Here is a 27637-nt window from a genome sequence, read left to right as displayed (position 1 = left end):
TTAGCATGTTGATAATGCTTTTAACATAACTATTGCTAGCATCTCAAAGTATTGTAACACTTGAGTAATATTTTTACATTCTGTTAGCATAATTTACCATGTTGTAATTTCTCTCTGTATGTGTGTGTGTGTGTGTGTGTGTGTGTGTGTGTGTGTGTGTGTGTGTGTGTGTGTGTTTTTTTTACCGTGTGCAGCCAGCAGGACCTGCAGCATGTGTCCCACAGTGATGAGCTGCAGCAGGTAGAGGTGATTGTACGCCGTACTGACTGCTGAAGGCTGCAGGTCTACAGCTTCTTCCTGATACAACGATGGGATGGACAGAACCAGACCCACCTAACAGAACATCCCAACATACAGTTCAGTAGAAACACTGAACCACTCTATACTAAATTAGGAAATCTATGGGACTGTCTTTTCTAGTGTATTGTCTACCAGGCAAAACATATTAAGGAAATCATTCAGTATTATATTCATGTCATATTAGCATGTATTTCATTTTTAAAGATCTTTAATAATTTTATTATTATGTTTCAGGTGAAAATATTTAGACATTACTTTGGTATTTTGTTTAATTAGTAAATGTTTTTATTTAATAAAATATAAATAAAATATATTTACTTGCAACAAATAGATATTTTGTTTATTTTGGCTTTAATGTGTTTAGCCTTTGATTCAAAATATAATATAATATAATATAATATAATATAATATAATATAATATAATATAATATAATATAATATAATAATCTACGATCACTTTACACATCATTCATTCGTTATTTACTCACCAGTAGATGAAAGAAATCCACTTCTAATATGGATGGTGTGTTTTCTACATGAGGAACTGGTACCAGGACTAGAAAGTGATGACAAGAATAATTACTACATCAACTAATCCACCAATAATATCCATCCCCTGATTATAATGTAACATACCTGCTAACATATCAGCAAAATGCTTCTGTATGACCACTTGATTGCACTTCATTCTCTGAGCAGCTGAAAACTGCACCAGCGCTTTAAGTCCAGACAGCTGAATAAAACAAATATAAATTAATCTGATATTAAATGGTGCACACTCAGATCAGTATCAATGGAGCTAAAGCTAACCTGTCTGTTCTTAAGGGATCCAAAAAGTGCCTTGCCTTCATCCTGCAACATGTTCTCTGAAGAAAGAAACATTGTGACAAGAATCAGACAAGATTTCTGTTAGTAGTTTTAGCAGAAGTCAAGCTTAGTTGTGTTACTTTTGACTACAATCATTAGCTATAGACCATTTTGAGAGATGTATACAAAAACAATGGTCCCAATATATTTCCTGTTTCACATTTTTAATTTCTGAGAATTCAAACGGTTCACATATTGATAAATAATGTTATGATAGCTGTTTTAAAATGAAGTTATGATTGAACTGCCTCTTGTTAAAGTTATGAAATAGTTTGATTACGAGCAGGAAATGTTCATGGATCAATGACATCACCAAATTATAATGTTCTATAGTCACACTGTTTCAAAGCCTGTGTTTGTAGCCTGTTTCAAAGCTGGTATGCTATCTGTATGAAACGGACAGTTGTGGTTGAATAATTTCACGTTTCTTGTCATCCAGGTGTAGACTTTGCATATATGAATTTCCACTGGTGCAAATAATTTTTGCACACATATATTTAACAAAGCTATTTGCTTTTTTGATAAATTCACATGACACTAGAATTTTTTTGTTAATATTTTGAGCAAAATATCAAAGGCTAAACAAGAAATATATATTTTCATAGCTGCTATGCTTATATATACAGGTACACAGAAAAAGTACCAACATTAGTGGAGGGCACTTTAAGAACGACATTACGTGTCACAGTTTCAGGGTCCGGCTGCTTTATCAGATGCTAAAAGGAAATAACAAATAGTACTAATATTTGCTTTGGAAACAATGACTATAAAGTTTAAATTCAAATGACTTGTTTCCTTCGACTCAAATGAGCAGGGACTTGGACACACGTACACACGTAAAAACAGTATTCATAAAAACAGTATGTATCATTTTCTCTTTTTAATTTGTCATTATTTATTCACCCTTCAGTTGTCACAAAGCTGAGTTTCTTTCATCTGTTGCACACAAAAGAAGCTATTCTGAAGAATGTTCTGAGAGCCGGTAGCCACTGACATTCACAGTATTTTTCTGATTGCAGAAATAATTAAAAACATCATTATTGCTACCAGTTTCCAACATTCTTCAAAATATGTGTTTAATATTACAAAGAAACTCAATCAAGCTCAGAACCCCATAATGTCAAGTGATTGTTAAATGGGTACATTTTAATTTTTAGGTAAAGTATATTTTGGTGAACATGTGGACATAAACAAAATTGTCTGACAGACACCCAGTGACTGAAGGGAAGAATGTGTGTATTACCGACAGCCTGGATGGTGTAGGCACAGGTGTTCCACGACATGGCTGGCACAAACGGGCACAGGTCATTCGGAGGAGTCTGCAGACCCACCCTGTGCACTGTGGTCGCACAGACAACCAGCATCTCTGTGATACTGCGAGAGAACTTTGGCCTGATCACAAAAGTTCACAGGAAATTTAGCGATACAATGAATATGTCTCGTGCGTTAATATAACATACACAATGAATTTTTATGTTTTTTGTTTATTTGATTCTACATCTGAGAGAAAAAAAAAATTTACTTAATAAATTTTTAGCCAACGTTTTTTATCTTTTAAATATTAAAATAATGGACAGTTGATGGATGATTCATATGGATCATAGTCCATGGTTAGGAACACACTAGACCCGAGGATTAATACTTTTTTTACTAGTAGATTAAGCCAAAATTTGTAAGGATCGCAGAGATATCGCCTCTAGTGTCATTCACACGTATGAATGCATTTAGGCTTTCTGGTAAAATATAAAAATGATGGAAGAAGTTGTGGTGGGTTATTCAGGATGTGGTGGGTTCCTTAGGTTAGTAAAGGTGTTTTCTATCACTAATTGTTTAGCCTGCATTAATGCATTCAGTGTAAGCTGTACGATTAATCATTAATTGATCGGCATCTCAACACCCACGCAATCTAAATTATAAATGATGATGATTTGCTTGTGTTTATTAATGTTCGGTGAGTTAATTATGAAGTTCAGTGAGTTAGTTATGAAGTTACAAACAGTCAAATAACAGAGAAGCACTGGGAGAACAGTTTATAATTTAGATTTAACCATAAACATCAGTGGTTTTGATTAAAATCCCCGTCATATGCATTTAACTTGGCGCTAAAAAATGAAAGTTGTAGACAGTATTTACATTATTTAACCAAAAGATGGCGACAACCGGCCATTGAAAAAGTTCTTGAAAAATGATACATCAGCATTGAAACAAAGTTTTATGAGCGAATAACTGAATCATTTATTAAAAATGAGACTAAAAATAAATATGAACTGTACAAATCATAATGTTAGATTTATACAGTTAAAGTCAGAATTATTAGCCCCCCTTTTAATTCATTTATTTTTAATATTTCCCAAACGATGTTCAACAGAGCAAGAAAAGTTTCATAGTATGTCTGATAATATTTTTTTCTACTGGAGAAAGTCTTATTTGTTTTATTGTGGCCAGAATAAAACAGTTATCATTAAAAAAAAAAAATCAGAAAAACAATTTTAAGTTCAAAATGATTAGCCCCTTTAAGCTATATTTTTTGATAGTCTACAGAACAAACCATTATTATACAATAACTTGCCTAATTACCCTAACCTGCCTAATTAACCTGTTTAACCTAGTCTTAACCTGAAGTCTTCAAATGACAGTGTCTTGAAAATTTTCTAGTAAAAAATTATTTCATGATTTTATGATTCATTATTTATCATCATTGCAAAGATAAAATGGTCACACTTTACAATAAGGTTTATTAGTTAATGTTAATTAATGCATTTACTGACATGAACAAACACTGAACAATACATTTACTACTGTATGTGTTCATGCTAATTAACGTTAGTTAATGAAAATACAGCTGTTCATTGTTAGTTCTTGTTAACTCATGGTGCATTAACTAATGTTAACAAGCATGGACTTAAATCTTATTAATGCATTAGTAAATGTTCAAATATGATTAATAAATACTGTGTTGTTCATGATTAGTTCATGTTAGTAAATGCATTAACTAATAAACCTTATTGTAAAGTGTTACCGATAAAATAAATCCGTTATTAGAAATGAGTTATTAAAACTATTATGTTTAGAAATATGTTTAAAAAATCCTCTCTCCATTAAATAGAAATTGGGGGAAAAATAAACGGGGGCTAATAATTCAGGGGAGATAATAATTCTGACTTCAACTGTACATTTATCATTATCAGCAACAGTAGTAGTAACAGTGATTTTTTTTCACAGTACTGAATATTTTACTATAAATTTTTATACAGCTGATTATTTCTTCATTTTATTTTTCATAAAATTACAGATTCTAAGTTCTGTTTGTTAAAACCAAAAGTGTCTTGCAGTGCTGTTTTTGTAAGGAATGGAAAGCAAATCACATTTGTCCCCTCCCCTTTTTGGCTGATTCGAAAAATGATCCGATTCCTGAGTAAAAAAATCTACGTAATCTGAACCGTGAGATTTGTGATCCATTACACCACTAATTAAAATTAATAAATTTGACGCAAAGGTGGATAGACAGAGAGATTTTAGCTTCAGTGAAATTTTACCAAGTTATCAAATAATTATTTACTGAGCTTTATAAAAGCATCTGCTAAATAAATAAAATGATAAATAACTGAAAGGCTAATATATGATAAAATAAGCAAATGGTAAGAGCCATAATCAATGCTTTTATTTCATGTATATTGTATTTCGTTTTTCACAAGCAAGACAATCAAACAAACAACAATTACATTATTTTATTTTTATTTATATTATTTAATAATTTTATTAAGCTGATACTTTTATCTAGACAATAGACAGACAGATAGATCAATTAAACAATTAATTAATGTTTATATAAATTGTGCTTCTTCCTCGCTTTCTAGTTAGTTCAATATTTAGTTAGTTCGATCATGTTTTATCATCTGGAATATTAAGTATTTAAATATATTTTGAGGACTTGTATAATTATTATAATCAATATATTTTTAATGGTATGAACAACATAATTTTTTATTTAATTATATATTTACCCTTAATATAAAACACTCTAATAAACATATTGTGCACTGTATAACCAGAACAATATATTGTCACCTTGGAATTATAAGGTTCTTTCTGCTTTCTGAATGATTTTGAGATATTAAGCTTCAAAGTTTTTGCATTCCATATAGCAAACAGTATGTGTGTAACATTTGTTTTTTAAATAAAGTCTTAAAATGTAAACAACTTATTAAAAACATCCCATAATGTAAATAAGATGTCATTTAATAAGAATATGTCTAACTCAATTTTGACAAAAATATGATAGAACCTTATAATTCTAAGGTGACAATATAAAAACCAGTTGTCAATTTCAGATTGACAACTTGTAATATAAAATGTGTCTTTAGAAACTCACGGCTCTTGAACTCCAAAACTAAGAATGGATCTGAATTCGGTTTGACCCTCATCAAAAGGTGCTGCTGCTTTCTCTGCTGCATCACTGCCATCTGCAAACACACACACAAACACAAACCAATCCAAATTAAAATGTTGGCAAGGTTTAGAGACTGATTTAGGCCCAATTTTCAGTTTTTACTCTCACCTGCTGTCCACATAGCCTTTAGGCCTCTGATTCGAGAAGACATGATCTGAATCCAGCGCATAAGAGTGAGATGTTGACCAACCAACTGAGCACTTTCACTGAAAACCAAAATAGTGTCAACACATCACAGCGAAAACAAAAACAAAACAAACTGCTTTAGAAATGCACAATATGGAATTTCGCCAATACACAATAAGCCAGTTGCCTTTTCCAAAGTCAAGTTTAAGCCCTTTTTAAGCATTTTCCGGGTGTCTCTGTTCACACTTTTCCAGCTTTTTAAAACTGTGGTAAATAGCATATTAACATACAGGTACAGTGGGGGAATTAAGTATTCAACATGCCACCATTTTTGCTATAAAACATATTTCTAAAGGTGCTTTTGACTTGAAATTTTCACCACATGTTGATAACAACAATATATATATATATATATATATATATATATATATATATATATATATATATATATATATATATATATATATATATATATATATATATATATATATATATGGAAAAAAATCTAATTAGGTCACTAATTAAGTTAAGTGCAATAGAATGAAATGACATAGTGAAAAAAATATTCAACACGTGAAGAAAGGGAGCTGTAGAAAGGCAGTTAAAGTCCACACTCTCAGTAGTTTTTTAGCAACCCTCTACCCTTTTTCATTGTAAATTAATATTAGTTGCTTTAGTCCAGCATCTAAATTAGCAGGATAATGAAGATAATACCAGAGTGGAAACTCTCAAATGCTGTCAGAAAAAGAAAATCAAGCTGTAGAATGGCCTGGCCAATCACCTGACTTGAATCCAATAATAAAATACTAAATAAAGATCAGTTTGGATACACACACACACACAGAGCGCAAAACGCAGGGCGCAAACGCTTTCAGGGCGTGTCAGAACGCATTTTTGCTAATTTAAGGATGGGGAAATCCGCTTTGCGCCATGGCGCATGGTTTAAAAGGGTTGAGTTTATTTTCTTAATGAGTTACAAGTGTGTTTTGAGAATAAACCAATCAGAGTCTCATCTCCCATTCCCTTTAAGAGCCAGCTGCGTCACGCCATAAGCGCTTTTTGAAGTAAAGTAAGTTCACTTTCGCTTTTGCTCTCGTGGATAGGGAAACCTTTACGCACAGACATCAATTAGCCTATAAATAATTAATTTCGTTTGTTAAGCGCAAAGATTTGTTTAAAAACTATTTCTAAATTTAGTTCTAATTTCTAGCAAACGAATAAACAAACAATGATAACCAAGTGTGGTCAAAATACTGAGTTATTTCCAAATACACCTGCCATGCCCCATATGGTCTAAAATTTGACAGGTGGACATGACTATGCTTGTTTTTAATAAAACAAATATAAATATGGATAGAATAAATAATACTGCTAATTAATAACATTATACAAAAGCAAATTGAATGAACTGAAAAAGCATCCCGCGATGAAGAAAGTAAGGCAGTGGTTTTTAAATCTTCATGTAGACTAGAAATTTATATGCTTTGTAATATTTTAATCATTTATATTTATATCCTGTATATATTCCTATAATATATATATATATATATATATATATATATATATATATATATATATATATATATATATATATATATATATATATATATATATATATATATATATATGCGTATTGCTCTGCATCTTGTTTGTAGTGTGTAAGCCAGGGGCACTTTGCCAGACAACAGACCGACTTTGTTCTGGTCTAAAGATCAGACTATTTACAGTTTCTCAAAATAGCAACGCGCCAAAACACGCCTGCTTTTTTAGACCAGAACGCCTATGGGCGCACATTTAGGCGCAAATGCATTTGCTATTTGAACAGCGTGGCGCAACACCTCAAAATGACTGCGCCAAGCTAAAAGTAGCAAAAGAGTATTGCGCCTTGCGCCACATTGCGCCGGGTGTATGATAGGGCCCTAGCACTAATTTCTCAGAGCATTAACATTTCCTTTGTTTATTTAGCGCTTCTTGTGTGTATTGGCTTTTCTTGTTGAATCACTGAATGCCTCCTCAACATATAAGCAAATGCTAAAGGACTGAATGTACACGTAAACTAAAAGTCTAAATCACCATACAGAAAAAAAAACTTCAAGAACGATTAAACAACTTATTTAGGTAAAAGTTAGGTAAAAACTTAGTTAGGTAAAATAATGCAGGCTCAAAATCCACAGTATTTTATTGGCAAGCCATGTCAAAATAATGTTAAATAACAGGCCTATGCCGATGTTTACATTTCAAGAAATTTTAAGCTAAATTATTGGATGCTCTGATAACATTGTGTATTTCTAAACTATAAATAAAAAGGTTAATAAACACATCATACTAGTTGAGGCTGCTGGGCTCCACAGGGATTAGTGGGATGACGGTGTTACAGAGAGATTTGCAAAGCGGACACATGTACTCTCCGTTCTCCAGGTCTATGATAAGCTCCGCATGCAGGCGATTGCGAGTTGTGCTCTGAACTGCTTCAAAATACCTGCAACACGAACAAAGACAAACAGAATGTGAACAGACCAGCAGGATTTGTTTGGTTTTAGCTTACAAGTTAGGGATTTTAAAGGTTTGTGAAATGTGTAGAGCAGTATACAGTTGAAGTTAAAGTTATTAGCCCTCCTGTGAATTGACCCTTCGCTAAGCCCCGCCCCCCTTAGTTACTGTTGTTACAAGCTTTCGTGGTTGGCACGTCTATTAGAATATGTATGCGCCAGTGTCAGAAATTGCCAGGGATATGATTAGTCATTTTTGGCGAACAGGTGAGATATCCGAGAAAGCCAAACAAAAAAGGACTGCAGTATGCAGTACAGGGGTATACTCATGACATAATAGGCAACCGATTAAAAGATAACATAATCAAAATTTAAGCTAGATGAGCCTAGCCGCTTCATACGCTGATTATTTAACATCTTAGGTTATGCACACCAGGAAAGGTGAAATTTAAAAAATAATCGAATAATAACAAATTGAACCATGATTTCTCTTTTTTTTTTTTTGCCAAAAAGCCTGATAGACTATTGTGCAAAGAAATATATTGTTACTAACTGATGAGGAAACACACATGGACAGTGCTTCTACACAATTCATTTATAGAAAGAACAGCCAGAAAGGCGAAATTGATGGATTTGGGGAAATATTAGCTTAAGTGACCCATAACAATGTACAATACCTATTACTGTCAGAATGTTTGTGTGCTCTTTATCCAGTTTCTATTTTAATTTGCAGTTAAATGAAAGAAAAAATTAAATTGAAATGCAAATCAAAGTATAAATGGCAAAAGTGAACAAACAGGTTTTCCTTATCAGCAAATATTAATCCGACACCAATAACAAAGCAGACACTAACCAGCTATATAGTCATCACCAATGACTAATTCTCCAAAAGACAGACATCAGACATCCAAAACATTAGTGAATTGTAGCTCCGATATGGGCACGAGGGTTATAAATTACTGAAAAACAGCTGCGCTATTGATTGCAAGTGCTCAGTTTGTGATCACATCTCTGTTTTGTTCTGTTGATATGTAACTTCAACTATTCGTTGCTTGAAATAGATGGAAATATGACTGCTATTATTATGACTTCTATGGTGAAGGCTTAAACAGACCAGTATTCATAATTTCAAATGAAAAAAGAAAAAAAGACCGATGGGAAACATAACCTCCTTAGTATTTTTGTAGGAAACACAGTTTTGATCTTTTTAGGGTAAGAGGTGTGTGAGTTACTGCCATCGGTCTATCACTGAATGTGTCAGAAATATCAAAACAAAACCAACTTAACTCCGCTTCCTCACAGAGCTTGATCCATGCTGGCATTTCTCCCCTTGGATTTTAGGTTTTGAAAAGGGACAAAATTCCACCACCCTGTCCAAACTTTAAGAATTCCGGGTATCAGATTTACATAATCATATGCACAACGCTTTGGCTAGTTTCCCTCGCACAAAAGATTGACAGAGAAATTTTCAAAATTTTCTCAAATGATGTTTAACAGAGCCAGGAATTTTCCACAGCATTTTCTAGAATATTTTTTCTTGTTTTATTATTGCTAGAATAAAAGCAGATTTAAATTTTTATTAAATTTTTTTAAGGTCAGTATTATCAACACTCTTATGCAATATTTCTTTGATTGTCTAAAATAAAAACAAAAGTTACACAATGATTTGCCTCATTACCCTGACTTGCCTAATTAACCTTGTGACGCCTTAATATGCCCCTTATAAGCTATATAGCTAGTATCATGAAAAATATGTAGTAAAATTGTATTTACTGTCATCATGGCAAAAAATAAAGAAATCAGTCATTAGAAATGAGTTATTAAAACTATTATGTTTAGAAATGTGTTACAAAAATCTTCTTTGTGTTAAACAGAAATTGGGAAAAAATATACACAGGGGCCTGATAACTCAGGAGGGCTAATAATTCTGACTTCAACTGTAAGTTGTATTGATGTATGTATTCATTTATTGATTCACTCATTTCCTTTTTATCCAGTCTACCAGCATCAAGGCTATCTTCATGGTGATCTCAGAATAAACTACAGAATGTTTACAATTAACAAATCGTAAAAGATAATTTAAAATAAAGTTAGACAAAAGTTCTAAAAGCATTTAGTTAACTTTTTAATCAAATTATTGTCTACAAAAAAAAAAAACACTGAAGTTCTAGAGCGACTAATACATTAAACTGCTGTATTTGGAACAATATGCTGTACTATATATATATATATATATATATATATATATATATATATATATATATATATATATATATATATATATATGTATGTATGTGTGTGTGTGTGTGTGTGTGTGTGTGTGTGTGTGTGTGTGTGTGTGTGTGTGTATTTTTTTATTTTTTTATATATGTAGTACTGCATATTGTTCAAAATATAGCAGTTTAATGTATTAGTCGCTCTAGGACTTCATTGTTTTTTTTTTGTTTTTGTTTGTTTGTTTGTTTTTACAATGGGAAAACATGACATTAAAACAATTATTTAATGTCCATTAGGCCAGCAAGCTGGAAAAAAAGAACTCTAAAAAGGAGCTTGTAACAGAACTTAATCATATTTATTTTTAGAGGAATAGAAGCACAGTAAGTATAATGGATTTTAGTACTTTATAACACAGACTCTAATAAAAAGCTTTCTGTAAATACAAAAAACAAGGGGACAAACAAAGGACTTCTATATTGTTAATAATGATGCAATTAATTATTAAAGCATTAACTCACTTTTGCCAGCAGGTTGCGTGCATGAAATGACCACAGCTGCCGGTGTGTGTTCCTACAGCCAGATCAGGGGGCATGAAGAGAGGGTAGTAGTCCACTGTTGAACAATAAATAGATTCATTAAAAAAAACTTTTTAAAAAGACAAAACATTTGCTCAATTTAATAAAGGAAAGACTCATTTTGCAACAAGACAAAAATTTTTTTTTTTTTTGAGATTTTGTGCTTTTTTCCACAGTGTTTTTTTTTTATAATCTGACATGCAGAAAACATGTTTTGTCTTTTGAAATTCTTATTGAGATTTCAATTACAATACATATTTTAAATGTTTAGATTTTTCAGAAGAATTTTTTCCTCCTTTACTGAACAATAAATATACACTTTAAGCAAGATTACAATATACAAATATCTACAAATATCCTTAAGGTTTGTAAAGAGAGATCTGTTCATGCATCATTTAATTTCAAAAACATATATGATTCTGAATGATTATCTGAATTATTGAGTGATAAAAAGCTCTGTAAAAACCTGAGAATTAATCAACAAGAACTTTTAACATGAAATTTCAGAAACGTTTTGTGCATATTGAATTAAATGATGCATCATTTGCATATTTAAACATAGCATTTGTGACAATGGACCACAAACCAGTTATAATGGCACTTAAAAAAAATGAGATTAAAAAATTTGAAAGTTTAATAAAAAGCTAGGGGCTGCACGGTGGCGCAGTGGGTAGCGCTGCCTCACAGCAAGAAGGTCATTGTTTAGAGCCCCGGCTGAGTCATTTGGCATTTCTGTGTGGAGGTTGCATGTTCTCCCCGTGTTTGCGTGGGTTTCCTCCAGATGCTACCACTACAGTACAAATAAATGCACTACAGGTGAATTGGGTAGGCTATGTTGTCCGTTGTGCATGTGTTTATGACCTGGTTTTCAAGGTTGGGGGTTGAGCGTTGGGCTAACGACCCACCTCGCAAAAATGAGATGTTACTAAACACATGGTGCGGCTAAATATCAACTTCGACATAAATGGCTCTGAGAGAAAGTAAGTAATTAATAAGCTTTCCAGCTTTTCATTTGTTAAGATAAGGACAATGTTTAGTTGAAATACAACTAATTAAAAATCTGAAATCTAAGCTTTTAACAAAATCGAAATATTGCAAAAAAGTTCTTAGAAATGCCACATTACCAATCAAAACTTACGTTTAGATAAATTTACAGTACATTATATTCTAATTATTTTGACAAATGAAAAAATATATCATCTTGACTCATTCAACACAATGCATTGTTGGCTCTTCCTACAAATGAAGAGTTCAGATGCATAATCCTCTAAATGTCTTCTGAAAATTACTTCTAAAATGACCTTTTTAATCAACACAGTGGCGCAGTAGGTAGTGCTGTCCCCTCACAGCAAGAAGGTCTTGGGTTCGAGCCTCGGCTGGGTCAGTTGGCATTTCTTTGTGGAGTTTGCATGTTCTCCTTGCGTTCGCGTGGGTTTCCTCTGGGTGCTCCGGTTTCCCCCACAGTCCAAAGGCATGCGGTACAGGTGAATTGGGTAGGCTAAATTGTCCAAAGTGTATGAGTGTGAAGGAGTGTGTGTGGATGTTTCTCAGAGATGGGTTGCGGCTGGATGGGCATCCGCTGCATAAAAAACGTGCTGGATAAGTTGGCAGTTCATTCCGCTGTGGCGACCCCAGATTAATAAAGGGACTAAGCCGAAAATAAAATGAATGAATGAATTAATGAATAAATGAATGAATGACCTTTATTCTCAGCCTCCTATGTTTATGTCCAATCATTTTGTATTAAAGAGAATGAAAAGGACATTTTCTTTCCCATTAAAGTGAAATTACTGAACCTACACATAGGAAACCAAAGAAAAAATGCTCATTCTGATACTCTTCTAATATATCTGTGCAACACATGGCTGTTTTTGTGGTCCAGGGTCATTTATACATGTAAACACTTTCTGCTTAGTATCATGTGACTAAATTCACTTCTGATGTAAAGTGTGCAGCGTGCTTTACCTTTGGGGGACAGGGTCTTTCCGCGGCTCTGCGTGAGAACTGTGGATCTCTGCACACATGCGGTGAGCACCATAGCTGGAGCCTGAGCCTGAACCTCCTGCTCCTCCTGGCACAAAATACAGGTAAGAGTCTCCCAGTCCAGGGACCAAACACCCTGCTGAGGCCCTACAGCCACTCGATTCTTATCCACATCCATCACAAAGCTGCACACACACACAACAAAAACACACAGACATTCAATACACAATTAAATAACCGCTAATGCATAAATAAATTGAATGTGCATTTTATTAAAGACAGAGTGATGACCTTCAATAAAAAGGACAAAGAGAAAGCAAAAGAATGAAAAGTGAAAGTATAAAAACTACTTTTTTCACTTTTGTTATAATTAAATATAATAGATCAGGGGTCACCAATCTCGCTCCTGGAGGTCCGGTGCATTGCAGGATTTAGCTCCAGCTTGCCTCAACACACCTGCCTGGGTGTTTCAAGTATACCTAGTAAGACCATGATTAGCTTGTTCAGGTGTGTTTGAATATGGTTGGAGATAAAATCTGCAGGACACCAGACCTCCAGGAACAAGCTTGGTGATCCCTGAAATAGATGTTATATGTTAAATATAAAAGAAAAAAAAAGAATAAAGCACTTCAATTCAATTCAGGTTTATTTGTATAGTGTTTTTCACAATTAATATTGTTAAATTACTGTCAAAATGAAAAATGTTAAGGAGCTGTGTATAGGGTCGGCAGTACTGTACATAAAAACATAGGTAACCAGCGGTTATACATTATAAAGAAAAAAGGCTGAATTAAAGTAAAAATGTAAACATGAGAATGTGAAAACAAGTGTAAAAGAAAATGTTTTGTAAGGTAAAGAGCAAAAGAAAACAGTGTAAATAAAATGAAAAATCTAAAGAGAAAAAGAATATGTATTTATTAGTTTGTAAAAGAAAAAAAAAACAATTCTTAAGAGCTCAAAGGAAAGAGAACTAAAAAACTAAAAAGTGAAAAAGAAAAAGCATAATGAAGTATTTTAATCTTTAATCAACAAAATATTATTATATTTAATCTAAAACAAAAACAATTCAGACTAAAAGCAATTCAGTTAGATGACCTCTAAACTAATATTTATTTGACAGCAAATTCTGTAACGTTGTGAAAAGAATAAATGGGAGAAAAAAATTAAAAAGCAAAAAGAAAAAAAGCAAAATTATATATTGTTACGTCCTGAGACGTATCGTTCTTCTTCTCTCTCTCTCTCTGTCTCTTTCTCTCTCCCTGCAGGTAACTGTGTCCACCTGGTAGCGATCATTGGATCTTTCTAGTGATTGGCTGTTGGGAGAGGAGAGAGAATATTTAACCCAAACTGCACTTCAAACCAGTGTTGGTGGTGGCTAGAATGTGCAGTGGCTAAGCGCTTCTCCACATACAGACCTGTTGTTTGTTAGCGCTATAAAGATTTGATTTGACTTAAATAGCTCCTGTGTGGCAAAGCTATTGGAGTCAGACTTCTACTTTCAATGATCTTCTTGTTAACATCTAATAATTCACCCAGAGAAGTGAGTCTGGTTAATTTGTTTATTTTGAGGGTTAAGGTGGGTGCCATTTTGTTTGAAATCAGTTTTCTCCTGTTTATGTTAGTAAAGGTAGTTAGTTTTTTTTATTTTTTTTTATTTCAGATTAGCAAAAGATTATATTAGGAGTTAGCTTGTTTTTGTTTGTTGTTTTGGCCTTGCCCCCTTCTGAATTAATATCGTGTTTTCTTTGTTATATTTTTATGTGTGTAAATAAACTTCTCTTTCTCTTGATTTGATCTTGTGTTTAAGTTTCTAGCCATTCTGTTTAAGGAGATGAGTTCTCTCTCTTATTTTCCAGCCATTGAACATCATCCATCACCAATTATGTATCGCCCACATATATATATATATATATATGGCGACGCAGTCGGTAGTGCTGTCGCCCAACAGCAAGAAGGTTGCTGGGTCAAGCCTCGGCTCTGTTGGTGTTTTTGTGTGGAGTTTGCATGTTGTTCTCCCTGCGTTTGCGTTGGTTTCCTCCGGGTGCTCTGGTTTCCCCCACAGTCCAAAGACATGTGGTACAGATGAATTGGGTAGGCTAAATTGTCCGTGTGTGTATGTGGACGTGCTGGATGAGTTGGCGGTTCATTCTGCTGTGGCGACCCCGGATTAATAAAGGGACTAAGCCGACAAGAAAATAAATGTATATGTATTTATTTATTTCCCAAATGATGTTTAAAAGAGCAAGGAAATTTTCACAGTATGCCTGATAATATTTTTTTCTTCTAGAGCAAGTCTTATTTGTTTTATTTCAGCTAGAATAAAAGCAGTTTTAAATTTTTTAAAAAACATTTTAAGGTCAAAATTGTTAGCCTCTTTAAGCTTTAAAATCTAAAAAAATTCCAATAAGTCCACAGTCTAAAACCAATGTTGTACAATAACTTGCCTAATTACCCTAACTTGCCTGGTTAACCTAAATCCTTTAAATGCCACTTTAGGCTGTATAGAAATGTCTAGAAAATATCTAGTCAAATATTATTTACTGTTCCCCTACGGTTGGGGAACTTCAGTGCTATACAGTGGATTTGATCTTGGGAAAATCCACCTATGGGAGGTTTTAGTTCAGAAGCCTCCCATACGTGTCTTGTCTGAAAGAGTATTGAACGGGCCAATGAATGAATAAATTGGCAGCGTAAGCTTGCACAGGTGTGCTTCATAGCCAATTATCCCAGCATATAAGCACACCTGGAGCGAGCAAACGGCATCCTTTTTGCTTCAGAGACTTTCTGATCGAGTCGGTGATGGTTCCTCCTGCTGTGATCCAGCGATTCCGAGCGAACGAGAGCATTCTCCCGGTCCAGAGTGTGTACACGCAGCGGCAGACGGTCGAGCTGGGGTTTTCCTGCTCCTCTATGCGCTCCATCCAAGCTTCGGGCGCGGGAAGCGATCCGTCTAACAGATGGTAGCCCTTACGCCTGATGACACTGGAGACCAGACGTCCACCGCGGCATCGGAGGGTGGGCTTTCATTGTCCGATGATGATCCAGACCCGCTCGCCCCCTCCGGGCAGGTGAGCGCTGTCACAACGGATCCTGAAACGGACATGTTAGCCGTGCTTTCCTGGGCTGCTTCGGCCGTGGGTTGGAGATGGTTTATCCCCCAGCTCTGCGGCCAGACCGACTAGAGGGGCGTTCCCTTCTTCCCGGAGGTGCACAGTAGGCTCACGCGGTCTTGAAGGGCACTTTTTTTCTGCTCGTGCTGTGTGTCCCTCCACCCTCAACACTCTTGACGGTGGAACAGCCAGGGGGTATGTGGCGATTCCTCAGGTTGAGTGCGCGATGGCGGTCAATCCGCGCGGCTCCTCTCCTTGGCGGGGTCCGCCTTGTCTCCCATCCAAAGCCTGTAAGTTATATGCCTCCCTCGGAGCTAGAGCTTACAAGGCTGCGGGCCAGGCTGCTTCTGCCTTGCATGCAATAGCCACCTACCAACGCTACCAAGCGCAGGCGCTGGCCGAGCTGCACGAAGGTGGGTCCAATCCAAGCTTACGAGCTTCGAACCGCCGCCGACTTAACTCTTCGGACTACTGAGTCCGCTGCGTGTGCGTTTGGGAAGGACGATGTCCACATTAGTGATCCAGGAACGCCATCCCTGGCTGATATGCGCGAAGTTTACAAAGTCCGCTTTCTTGACTTCCCCATATCCCAAGCCATGTTCGGCGACACCGTCTGTGAATTCACCCAGGAATTCAAGGCGGTGAGAGAGCAGTTGATGGGTGATATCTTATTGGCGGTCCATAGCCCGCTCCGCCCGCCGTGCCATTCATACCTGCTCCTCGCCGAAGGCGCCCGCCTACGAGAGCTGCACCGCCCCCTCACACGCCTCTGGCGAAGCGAGCACGTCGAGCACCTCGGAAGCAGGCAGCCCCCCCGGCCCAGAACGCCGCTAAGTCCGGCAGCGGACCGCGAAGTGTCCCTGAGACAGGCCATCTTGAGAAGAGGGAACTTGCTCTTTCCCCGCTGGAGGGCGGGGCCCCATTTCCAACGGCACTTTTTACTGCCATGAAAACATCATGAAAGAGCACTTTTCCACTTCCCCGGATGTGACAGCCCGAAATCTGCCAGTCTGGGACGCTATGCTTTCTAGCTTGCAGATTCGGTGCGTTTCGCTAGTGGCTCACGAGCCCTGGGAGGACGGTCTCCTTTCAGACTCGGCTATGCGATCCAGTCCGCGAAATGGCCCCCCCAAGTCACGAGTGTGTTCACCAGGGTCAGCCCCCTGTCCGCCCCTGTCTTGCGAGAGGAGATTGCTGTCCTCCTGGCGAAGGATGCAATCGAGCCGCTCCCTCCAGCCGAGATGGAGAGCGGGTTTTACAGCCCACACTTCATTGTGCCCAAAAAGAGTGGTGGGTCACGGCCAATCCTAGATCTGCGCGTTTTGAACTGCTGTCTGCACAAGCTGTCGTTCAGAATGCTCACGCAGAAGCGCATCCTCCGGTGCGTTCGTCCTCTGGGTTGGTCTGCAGCATTAGACCTGATGGACGCGTATTTTCATGTCTCCACTCTTCCTCGCCACCATCAGTTTCTGCTGTTTGCGTTTGAAGGTCGAGCTTGGCAATACAAAGCCCTCCCCTTCGGTCTCTCTCTGCCTCCGCGGGTCCTCACCAAGCCCGCGGAGGGTGCCTTAGCGCCCCTTCAGCTCGCGGGCATCCGCATACTCAATTTTCTATTTACAGGTGTGAAAGTACTCTAAAATAAATCCAAAGCAGAGCAGTAATAAAACATTAAAGCAACAAGAAAGCAAATAGAGTCAAAGCAAAAGTAAAAGTATAAAAGAAAGAGAAACTAAAAAACAAAAAAGATAGAATGAACAAGAGAGAAAGTGATACGGAGAGGGGGAAAAAAAAAAGTCGACCTGTCCAGAGATGCTGCAGTGTCGCTCTGACTGGAGCTCTCAGGCATATTTTCATAAAGGATCTTATTGGACTCAATGAAGTTCTTCTGCATGGCCGACATCTGAGCCATGATCTTCCGTCGGTGCGCTTTAGCAGCCTCAGCTTTCCTCTTCTGCTCTTTATCCTGAACGCTCTGAGAGAAAGCACACACTTTAAACACCTCAGAGACACAGGAGCATTAAGACTGAGGGTCCCGTACAAATTTGTGCATTTATACCTCCTCTGCTTTGCTGTGATCCATAGCGAATGAAGCGGCAGGGCTGGATTTCTCCCGAAGACACTTCACCACCTCAAACATCTTACAAATACAGACATTCGGGTTTTAAATCTTCAATAAATGAATCAGGTTTACATCAAATCTTCATCTGCATACCTGCAGGTTCCATGCGATCATGTCTTTCAGAACTTTCAGAGAAGGTAAAGACTTCATTTTGGTCAGGAAGTGGAGCAAGGATTTGCCTTGTTCAGAACCAGTTTCTGAAAAGAGAAATGTATCTGGATAAATTCAAATATATCTGGGAAATAGAAATATATCAGGAGAATAAAGCATTAACAGTAGAGTTTCACATATATTGAAATAAAATTATAATGTGGCTCAGGGTGAATTATCAAAAATCAAATGCTGTGATCAAATAATTGTAAATATTGTTTATTTATCTAAATAAAAACATATTCATTTGTGTTCTTTTTTTTAAGTTTGAATAATTTTGAGTTAATTTATGTATTACTGTTATCATAATAGTGTTTTTATCATTATTCTATTTTTATTTAAATTAAAAATGTAAACCTTGAAAAATAGGCATAATATGAATGGGTCATTCTTCAACAACGAGCACTTTCAGCCTTGTGAAGTAAAAAAAAAAAAAAACTTGTTCAAATTTAATGTAACAGCCTCATAAGCTTAAACAATTTGTCTAGTTTTAAGACCTGTAAGAGGACAAACTTAGATAAGAAGAAAAACATTTGTGGACTGCACAAATGTCAATTCCACAACATCTCAATATAGGGCTTTTATTTTAAAACGAAATAAATTATGTCAGTCAAACATTGTCTAAGTTCATTTTTTTATCTAGTTCAACCAATCTTTCCATGATATATATTATAATATATACATATATTATACATTTGTCAATGAAATAAATGAGTGGTATGCTGACTTGTACACCTGTCACACTCTAAAATTTCAGATCAATTTGGTTCAGAGCTCATAAGAAAATAAATAAACTGAATTTGTATAATAAATAGAGCATGAACTAATACATTGTGATGACACTTAAAATGTGTGATAAAAACTTTAAAAAAAATTATATATATATATATATATATATATATATATATATATATATATATATATATATATATATATATATATATATATATATTTATTTATTTATTTTAAATGTGTATAGTGATGGATATGACAGTGGTGGAAATGACATTTCAACAGTTTATTGTGGAGAAATAAAAAATAGCTACACCAATTAGCTTGGAATTGAGACTAGCCTTTCATGTACAGAAAACACTCTTATTTACCTTAATTTTGTTTGGTTTTTAAAAACATCACAACATGGATTTCCTTTTCAAGCAATATTTACCTTGATTTTTCTTCAAGTGTTGTTGATAAAAATGTAAATTCCCTCTATCTTGAACATGTTTTTAAATAGCACTATTCATTTTCATAGAAACCACCTAAATAATCTTTCACACAAACTTTTTAAGGCAGCATTATGGTGTTGTGGTGTAAATGACACTGATACAGTGCAACATATATTTTGTATAAAAAACTAATATTGATAATAGTCTCACATTAATAACCATAAAATATTTAAATTATTTCACTAGTTCTTACTTAAGATACATTAATGATTACCAGATAAATAATATTTTAAAATGTTATTTTTATTGTTGACGTTTAAAACTCTGGCTGTGCAACAAGGTGAAAAACAATGATTTTGACACCTAAAGGTTGAATGTTATAAAAAAAAAATATAATAGAAAGGTAGTACATTTTTTAAAGTAGGTTTCATTGTTAGTTTGACAACGAAAGAGGAATTTGAACAAAATTATATATATTTTTGGATATATGATCAAAGGGCTTAAAAGTGCTATATATATATATATATATATATATATATATATATATATATATATATATATATATATATATATATATATATATAGATTATATCGATTAAAAATTAACACAATTAATGCAGTTGCAGGTTTTTTGTTTATTTCCTGTTGTGGTGGACATGTGTTCAACATGCAAGAAATGTGGATAAGTCCAAGGAAGCACTTTTTGAAGGCAAGTTTCAGTATAAAATAATTAGTTGCATCACAGGTTACCCAGAGTTTCATGCAATTTCGGGTGTTTCATTTTTAACTTTCGACTTCTGTTGTAAGTTGATGCCGCATGGCGAACAGCAAGAAAATCCTCCGCATTTCGTGACTCTGTGTTGCTTTAAGGTAATAAAATCGCTGCTTAGGCTACACGGTAGACTTTTAATAAGAGTATAATCTTAATCATATTAAAATCGGAGTATTGGTGTCTTATGTACTTGTACTCAGAAAGTCTCTGGTGAAGTCGCGAGCTGTCAAAGATAGGGCATTACTCTGCCTTTCAGCATGAGCCCTACAAATTTAGCGTGTTTCCTCATTAAACGCAACGAAATATATAAATATATATATATTTCATTTAAAAACACTAGGCCTTTACATATCATGTCATAGATCATGACCAACAGATAACTGTGATTGAGTAAAACAATAAAATTACAGAAGCAAAAGCGTGGATTACCTAAGCTAAATGTTTATTATAAGCACAGTACACTTTCAAGATGATGAGTGAGATCTTACTTTTTGCTTTCAAACTAAAGTCGAAGGTCACTTCTTCAGCACTGCTGTTTTCCAGCTGTGTTGTCTCCTCCAGCAGAGCCTGGCCTACAAGATGCAGTGCCTGCAGTCACACACAAATAACATTGTTTTAGTTGTTACCTTAAATTAAATGAACTAGCCGTTGTACAATTTTCCAACAATATTCTTTTGAAACGACCATTCCATTCCCAAAAAGGTTATATTATTAAAAAGAAAAAGAAACTGTGAGGAATAAAGCAGTAAAAGCTGTACCCGCTGGATCATTGGTTCAGTCCACTGGTTTGAACGATCCTCCACTGCTTTCTGAAGAATCCTCCTCAAAACATGGATGAAGATGTCACAGCAGAGCAGATTCACAATGCTGGAGAATGCTGGACGGAAGGGTGGTGGCACTGGGGGACGCAGAGCTAAAACAGAGCAAGGCCAAATATCACATTATTATTATTATTATTATTATTATTATTATTATTATTTTGTATTTGGGTCCTCCAATCAGCATTTTTGGGTATGATCACCAATCACTGTACAATAGAAGTAGTATTTATATTTTTTTTATAATTTGTTTAATGTATTTACCTGGTTTGTTTAGATAATTTCTTATCTGTTTAGACATCACGTTTTATTTATTCATTTACTTAAATTTGTTTCTTAATTTTTATTTAATTTAGAGTGTTCCAATCAGAATTTTGGGGTTTGATCATCAATCACTGCATGCTCATACTGGAAAGCGTATTGGGCTTTTTTGTAATATTTGTAATGTATTTATGTATACACATTTTTTTTGTTTAGATTTTGTAGTTTTTTTATTTTGTTTGGCTGTTTGTTTTGTTGGTTTGGTTGTTTTGTCTGGGTGTTTTATTTGGCTGTTTTTGTTTTGTTTTATTAGGCTGTTTATTTTGTTTTGCTGTTGTTTTGTTTGGCTTTTGTGCTGTTGTTTTGTTTTGTTTGTTTTGCTAAGCTATATTTTTTGTCTGGCTGTTATTTTTCATTTATTTTTTGTTTGTCTAATTTTTTTGGGGGGTTTTTTTGTTTATTTTTGTTAGGCTGTTTTGTTTAGTTTTGTTAGGCTGTTTTGTTTTGTTTGCTGTTTTGTTTTATTTGGCTCTTATGTTTGTTGGGCTGTTTTGTTTTATGTTTTGTTTGGCTGTTTTTTGTTTTGATTGGTTGTTTTTTGTTTGTTTGTTTGTTTGTTTGATTTGTTTTGTTTGTCTGATTTAATTTTTTTGTTTTGTTTTGTTTGGCTGATTTGTTTTGTTTGACTGTTTTGTTTGACTGTTTTGTTTGGCTGATTTGTTGTTTGGCTGATCACCAATCGCTGTACCTGAGAATGGATAATGAGAGAGATCAATAATCATGTTACACACATCTATCAGTGAATATAAATTGTTGTTAATTTGCATGACATACCTTTTTCACTGCTCTCTTGAGACCTTCTCTCCTTCTGAGCTTCTTCTGCCTAAAATGAAAATATTTATAGTCATTTCAACACTAATAAGCTAATATAGTTCATGAGATAACAGGCGCATTGTGTACCTTACTATGCTGTGGTCTGGAGTAATGATAGAAAAAGGGGTTAAACTCTTTCAGACATTCCTTCTTCACATTATACAAGCCATGACCTGACACTCCTGGTTTCCTAAAACAACAACAAAAAATGTCAACATGTTTGCTTAGTATTTTATAATGTGTGTGTATATATATATATATATATATATATATATATATATATATATATATATATATATATATATATATATATATATATACATATATATATATATACATATATATATATATATATATATATATATATATATATACATATATATATATATACATATATATATATATATATATATATATATATATATATATATATATATATATATATATATACATATATATATATACATATATATATATACATATATATATATATATATATATATATATATATATATATATATATATATATATATATATATATATATTAGTATGTCACAAAAGTGAGCACACCCTTCCCATTTCCGCAAATATTTTCATAGGACAACACTACAGAAATGACACTTTGACACAATGAAAAGTAGTCAGTGTAAAGTGTGTATAGCAGTGTAAATTTATTGTCCTCTCAAAATAACTACAAATGCAGCCAATAATAGCTGAACCCCTGGCAACAAAAGTAAGTACACCCCAAAGTGAAAATGTAAAAATTGAGCACAATTACTGATTTTTCTTCGCCTGTGTCATGTAACTTATTAGTGTTACACTGTCTCGGGTATCCACAGATAGCAGGTGAGTTAAATTTGGTATAAAAGCTCTTACATTCTCTCTACCTGGCCACTAAACGTTCATGGCACCTCATGGTAAACAACTCTCAGAAGACCTGAAAAATGAATTGTTGCCTTACATAAAGATGGCCTAGGCTATAAGAAGATAGCCAACACTCTAAAACTGCTCTGCAGCACAGTAGCCAAGACCATCCAGTGCTTTAAGAGGACAATTTCTTCTCTGAACAGGCCTCGCCATGGTCGGCCAAAGAAACTGAGTGCACGTTCTCACTGTCATATCCAAAGACTGTCTTTGAAAAACAGAAGAATGAGTGCTTCGAGCATTGCTGCAGAGATTTAAGAGATGGGAGGTCAGCCTGTCAGTGCTCAGACTGTACGCCGCACATTGCATCAAATTAGTCTGCATTTTTGTGGTCAAAAGGAAGCCTCTGCTAAAGATGATGCAAGAAAGCTCGCAAACAATTTGCTGCAGACATGCAAACTAAGGACCAGGATTACTGGAACCATGTCCTGTGGTCTGATGAGACCAAGATAAACCCATTTGGTTCAGATGTTGTCAAGCGTGAGTGGCGGCAACCAGTTGAGGAGTACAAAGATAAGTGTGTCTTGCCTACCATTAAACATGGTGTTGGGAGTGTCAAGTTCTGGGGCTGCATGCATGCTGCTGGCATTTAGGAGCTACATTTCATTTAGGGAAACATGAGTTCTAACATGTACTGTGACATACTGAAGCAGTTCCCTCAGGAAACTGGGCTGCAGAGTGGTGTTCCAGCATGACAATGACCCTCTTTGATGACCACTAGCTTGCTAAAAAGGCTGAAGGTAAAGGCGATGTGCTGACCAAGCATGTCTCCAGACCTAAACCCCATAGAACACCTCTAGGGCATCCTGAAAAGGAAGGTGAAGGAGCACAAGTTGTCAAATGTCCAACACCTCCATAATCTTGTGATGGAGGAGTGGAAGAGTATTCCAGTGGCAACCTGTGAAGTTCTGGTCAACTCCATGCCGGAAAATGATGGTGGCCACACAAAATATTGACATTTCACATTTTTACTTTGGGGTGTACTCACTTTTTTTGCCTGGGGTTTAGCTATTATTGGCTGCATTTGTAGTTATTTTGAGAGGACAATAAATTTACACTGCTATACACACTTTACACTGACTACTATTCATTGTGTTAAAGAGTCATTTCTGCAGTGATGTCCTATAAAAAGTTTTAAATAAACATTTGCAAAAATGGGAGGGGTGAACTCACTTTTGTGACATACTATGTATCATTAATAATAGTGTAATAACTGTAATAAAATACTTAACATTTGGTGAAATTAACTCACTTGAAATTGGCAACCTTAGCGATGACTGTTTCAAGACCCGTTTCATGGTTTTCCTGCAACACAAGTAACAACAATGCTTCATAAAATCACTTGAATAATGACTTTTTATCAGTTAGAGCTACTACTAAAATAAAATAAAATAAAAAAGAATGAATAGAAATATAAAAAAACAAATTACGAAATATAAAAAAAAATTACAAAATAACAAAAAAAACTATAAATAAAATATAATAACAATAATAAAATAAATTAAAAATAAAATATAATAACAATAATAAAATAAATTAAATTAAATTAAATCAAATTAAAATAAAATAAAATCGTACATTTTCAGGCAGGCTTTTGATCAAGGTGCTGTGGGCCATGGGTTCAATACAGAGCAGATGAATGACCTCCCTCATAATGACGTCCTCCTTGGTCACATTACTGATTCCAGGTACATACCGCTCACCTGCATATTTCACATGCAAAATATATAGGGTAAAATAATACAAAGGCAGCACTTCAACTCATTTTCAGAATTAATAACGCATCAACAGAAGGCAACAAAAGATAAATGATCAACTAAAATCAATCAAAAACAAATAGCAAACACATTTCATGAAAATAACAATGTCAAGAAGAGAGAACTTGCCTACAATGATGATTAATAAGTAAAGCATCTCCTCTGTTAACCTGTTCCACTGTTTCAGTACTTCCTGTGGAGTAAAAAATTACCCAAATCAATGATAAAGGACAAAAGGTGTATGATATAAATTACAATACAAAAATTTAAATAAGTTACAAAGCATGCACTTACCATAACATAGTCTAAATAAATTAATAAGACTTGACTAAATATAATTAATATATTTAAATGACTTAATATATTTACCTCACCCTCTCTAACTCACCTGATCTTTACTGGAGCAGTTGCCATTGAAAATGTCGAAAAGTTCAAATCTCAAAAGTACAAGCATAAGGAAATGATTGGGGTCCATTTTGGAAGCAGCAATCTGCATAGAGTTAGACAATGTGATAATTAAATAAATACATTTTATTTATTAACTATATTATTTGTTGTTATATAATTGTTTTTATTTGAATAAATGTTTTATATTTTATTTTTTGCACATACCTGCAGCATGATAACATCCTTATCAAACATTTCATCCCTGCATTTAACGTCCTGATAGTAATACACCTAACAGAGTCAAACATAAGCAAAAGGTGGAATGCATTAATAATCAACATGCACATCCAAACATGTACAAATAATAATTTCAATGAATAAAAAAAGAAAAAATACTGTAAGAGCCTAAATTACCATATGCATTTGTCTATGTCGCTAAAAAATGCATTTTTCACCAAAAAAGGCTCACACAAATTCCAACGGCAGATACTGATTAGATCAGGGCCTGGTGTGTGGACTTTGGGGTTTTTACGAAATGGTCACTTCACATTGGTCAGTTTGAATGTCTCAGTATTTGGGCTTTTGTCACATGGTCAAGAAACAGACAAAATAGACCTAAACTTCACTCTGTGTCTTTTTCTTCTATGCGTTTTCCTGAGCTCTGCTCTTCTCCTTCTCTGGAGGCCATCTTCTCTGGCTCTACTGCTCCCAGGCTCTTTGAGGCCAACTTACTCTCTTTGTCTCTCTCTCCATCCTCCTCTCTCTTTCTTAGGTATGTTTATGTTTAAGCTGGGTACAATTATTATCACATTTTTATCATTTTATATTTTATCATTTTATATAGTTATTTGAAAAACTTTATTTGTTGTATTATGTTGATTAAAAAGTTTCCATTACATTTTGAATACAATATTAAAACATTGCTGTAATTGACACTATATCTTGAAAGGAATGTTATCAGAATTTTATATAACTAAACGAAAAGTAACATTTTACTGAAACTCCTAATTAATTCAGAAAATTGTCAGTGCTGCATCCCAATTCATCTGCATGTACTACATCCTGAAAGTATGTACTTTTTTGGGTAAGGAAAAAAAAAAAAAGCACTAGTCAGCAGCTAGCGCTCTGCAACTCTCACATGGTCACCCATTAAAGCTAAGCAGGGCTGTGTCTGGTAAGTACCTGGATGGGAGACCACATGGGAAAGCAAGGTTGGCAGAAGTGGTGTTAGTGAGACCAGCTGGGGGCGCTCAACCTGTGGTCTATGTGAGTAATAATGCCTCAGTATATTGATGGGCATTCTATACTGCTCAGTGATTGTCGTCCTATCGGAAAAGATGTTAAACCAAGGTCCTGACTCTCTGTGGTCATTAAAAAAGGTTTAACCCCCAGCCAATTTTTTCCCACTGGCCATCATGGCCTCCTAACCATCCCCTTATCATAATTGGCTTTATCACTAGCTATGTTTCCATCCAAAAATGCGAATGAACTTTATGCGCAAAACTGGATTATCGCATAAAAGACATGCGAATAAAACAGCGTTTCCATCCAACGAGTCAAAGCAAACAAAATTGCCCCTTCCTGATTAACTGGCTCCACATATTAACAGTAAAAAACTGAATTTGCTGCAGTAATGGAAGCTACATCAATCTTTTCTTCATTCAATAAATGACTTGCGCCTCACAAGGCAATCCTGACAGGCAGTGATTGTGCAGTGGCGTTTGAAGGTGTCAGACGCTCTTGATTCTGGAGGTTAATAATGATATAATAAAGCTATTACTTAAACGGTAAGGCGTTTTAGAATGACCAAAACAACATTTCAGATGTTTTATAATGTGCTCAGCCGCTGGTTTGTCCATTTACACAATTTTTTCATGATCACATGATTTTATGTGCATTTTCGAAATTTATGCACATCTTGGCGTTTCCATTATGCACATACACAAAATGCTCATAAAAATAGGTGGATGGAAACATAGCTACTGTCTCCTCTCCATCAATAAGCTGGTGTGTGGTCTAGCAATACGGTTGCCATCACCTCATCCAAGTGGATGATGCAAACTGGTGATGGACGAGGAGATTTCGCCCAAAAATGTGTAAAGCGCTTTGAGTGTCCAGAAAAGCACTTTATAAATGTAAAGACTTATTATTATTATTTAAAAAATACATACATTTTAGTGTTACAGTAGATTATGCAAACTTTGGGACATACTACTTCCTCAAGAACGGAATGTTCTGTTGCTTAGTTATGTGCCCTGTCTATCATCGTCACATATTTTACAATGATTTCACA

The 27637-nt window shown here is 34.9% G+C and overlaps 1 protein-coding gene across 1 annotated transcript in view; it reads right to left on the bottom strand.

Moving 5' to 3' along the window:
* ubr1 (ubiquitin protein ligase E3 component n-recognin 1) overlaps positions 1 to 27637 on the bottom strand; it is a 79633-nt gene that overhangs the window by 9161 nt on the left and 42835 nt on the right. The window contains exons 18-39 of the mRNA XM_087290851.1: positions 25570 to 25635; positions 25346 to 25447; positions 25087 to 25150; positions 24779 to 24903; positions 24453 to 24505; positions 22364 to 22466; positions 22238 to 22286; positions 21083 to 21237; positions 20813 to 20912; positions 18330 to 18433; positions 18174 to 18254; positions 17917 to 18089; positions 12990 to 13192; positions 10968 to 11061; positions 8070 to 8222; positions 5726 to 5823; positions 5540 to 5630; positions 2411 to 2559; positions 1111 to 1166; positions 937 to 1033; positions 789 to 856; positions 186 to 333 (exon numbers count right to left, since the gene is read on the bottom strand). Of these exons, the coding sequence (XP_087146977.1) occupies positions 186 to 333; positions 789 to 856; positions 937 to 1033; positions 1111 to 1166; positions 2411 to 2559; positions 5540 to 5630; positions 5726 to 5823; positions 8070 to 8222; positions 10968 to 11061; positions 12990 to 13192; positions 17917 to 18089; positions 18174 to 18254; positions 18330 to 18433; positions 20813 to 20912; positions 21083 to 21237; positions 22238 to 22286; positions 22364 to 22466; positions 24453 to 24505; positions 24779 to 24903; positions 25087 to 25150; positions 25346 to 25447; positions 25570 to 25635 (2332 nt within the window). The remainder of the gene's footprint in view (positions 1 to 185; positions 334 to 788; positions 857 to 936; positions 1034 to 1110; positions 1167 to 2410; positions 2560 to 5539; positions 5631 to 5725; positions 5824 to 8069; positions 8223 to 10967; positions 11062 to 12989; positions 13193 to 17916; positions 18090 to 18173; positions 18255 to 18329; positions 18434 to 20812; positions 20913 to 21082; positions 21238 to 22237; positions 22287 to 22363; positions 22467 to 24452; positions 24506 to 24778; positions 24904 to 25086; positions 25151 to 25345; positions 25448 to 25569; positions 25636 to 27637) is intronic.

Source organism: Danio rerio, chromosome 17 (assembly GCF_052040795.2).
Source record: "Danio rerio strain M-AB ecotype USA chromosome 17, GRCz13ab, whole genome shotgun sequence".
NCBI classification, from domain to species: Eukaryota; Metazoa; Chordata; class Actinopteri; order Cypriniformes; family Danionidae; genus Danio; species Danio rerio.
The sequence above is the reverse complement of the archived record's forward strand: the minus strand, read 5'-3'. Positions and strand labels throughout refer to the sequence as shown.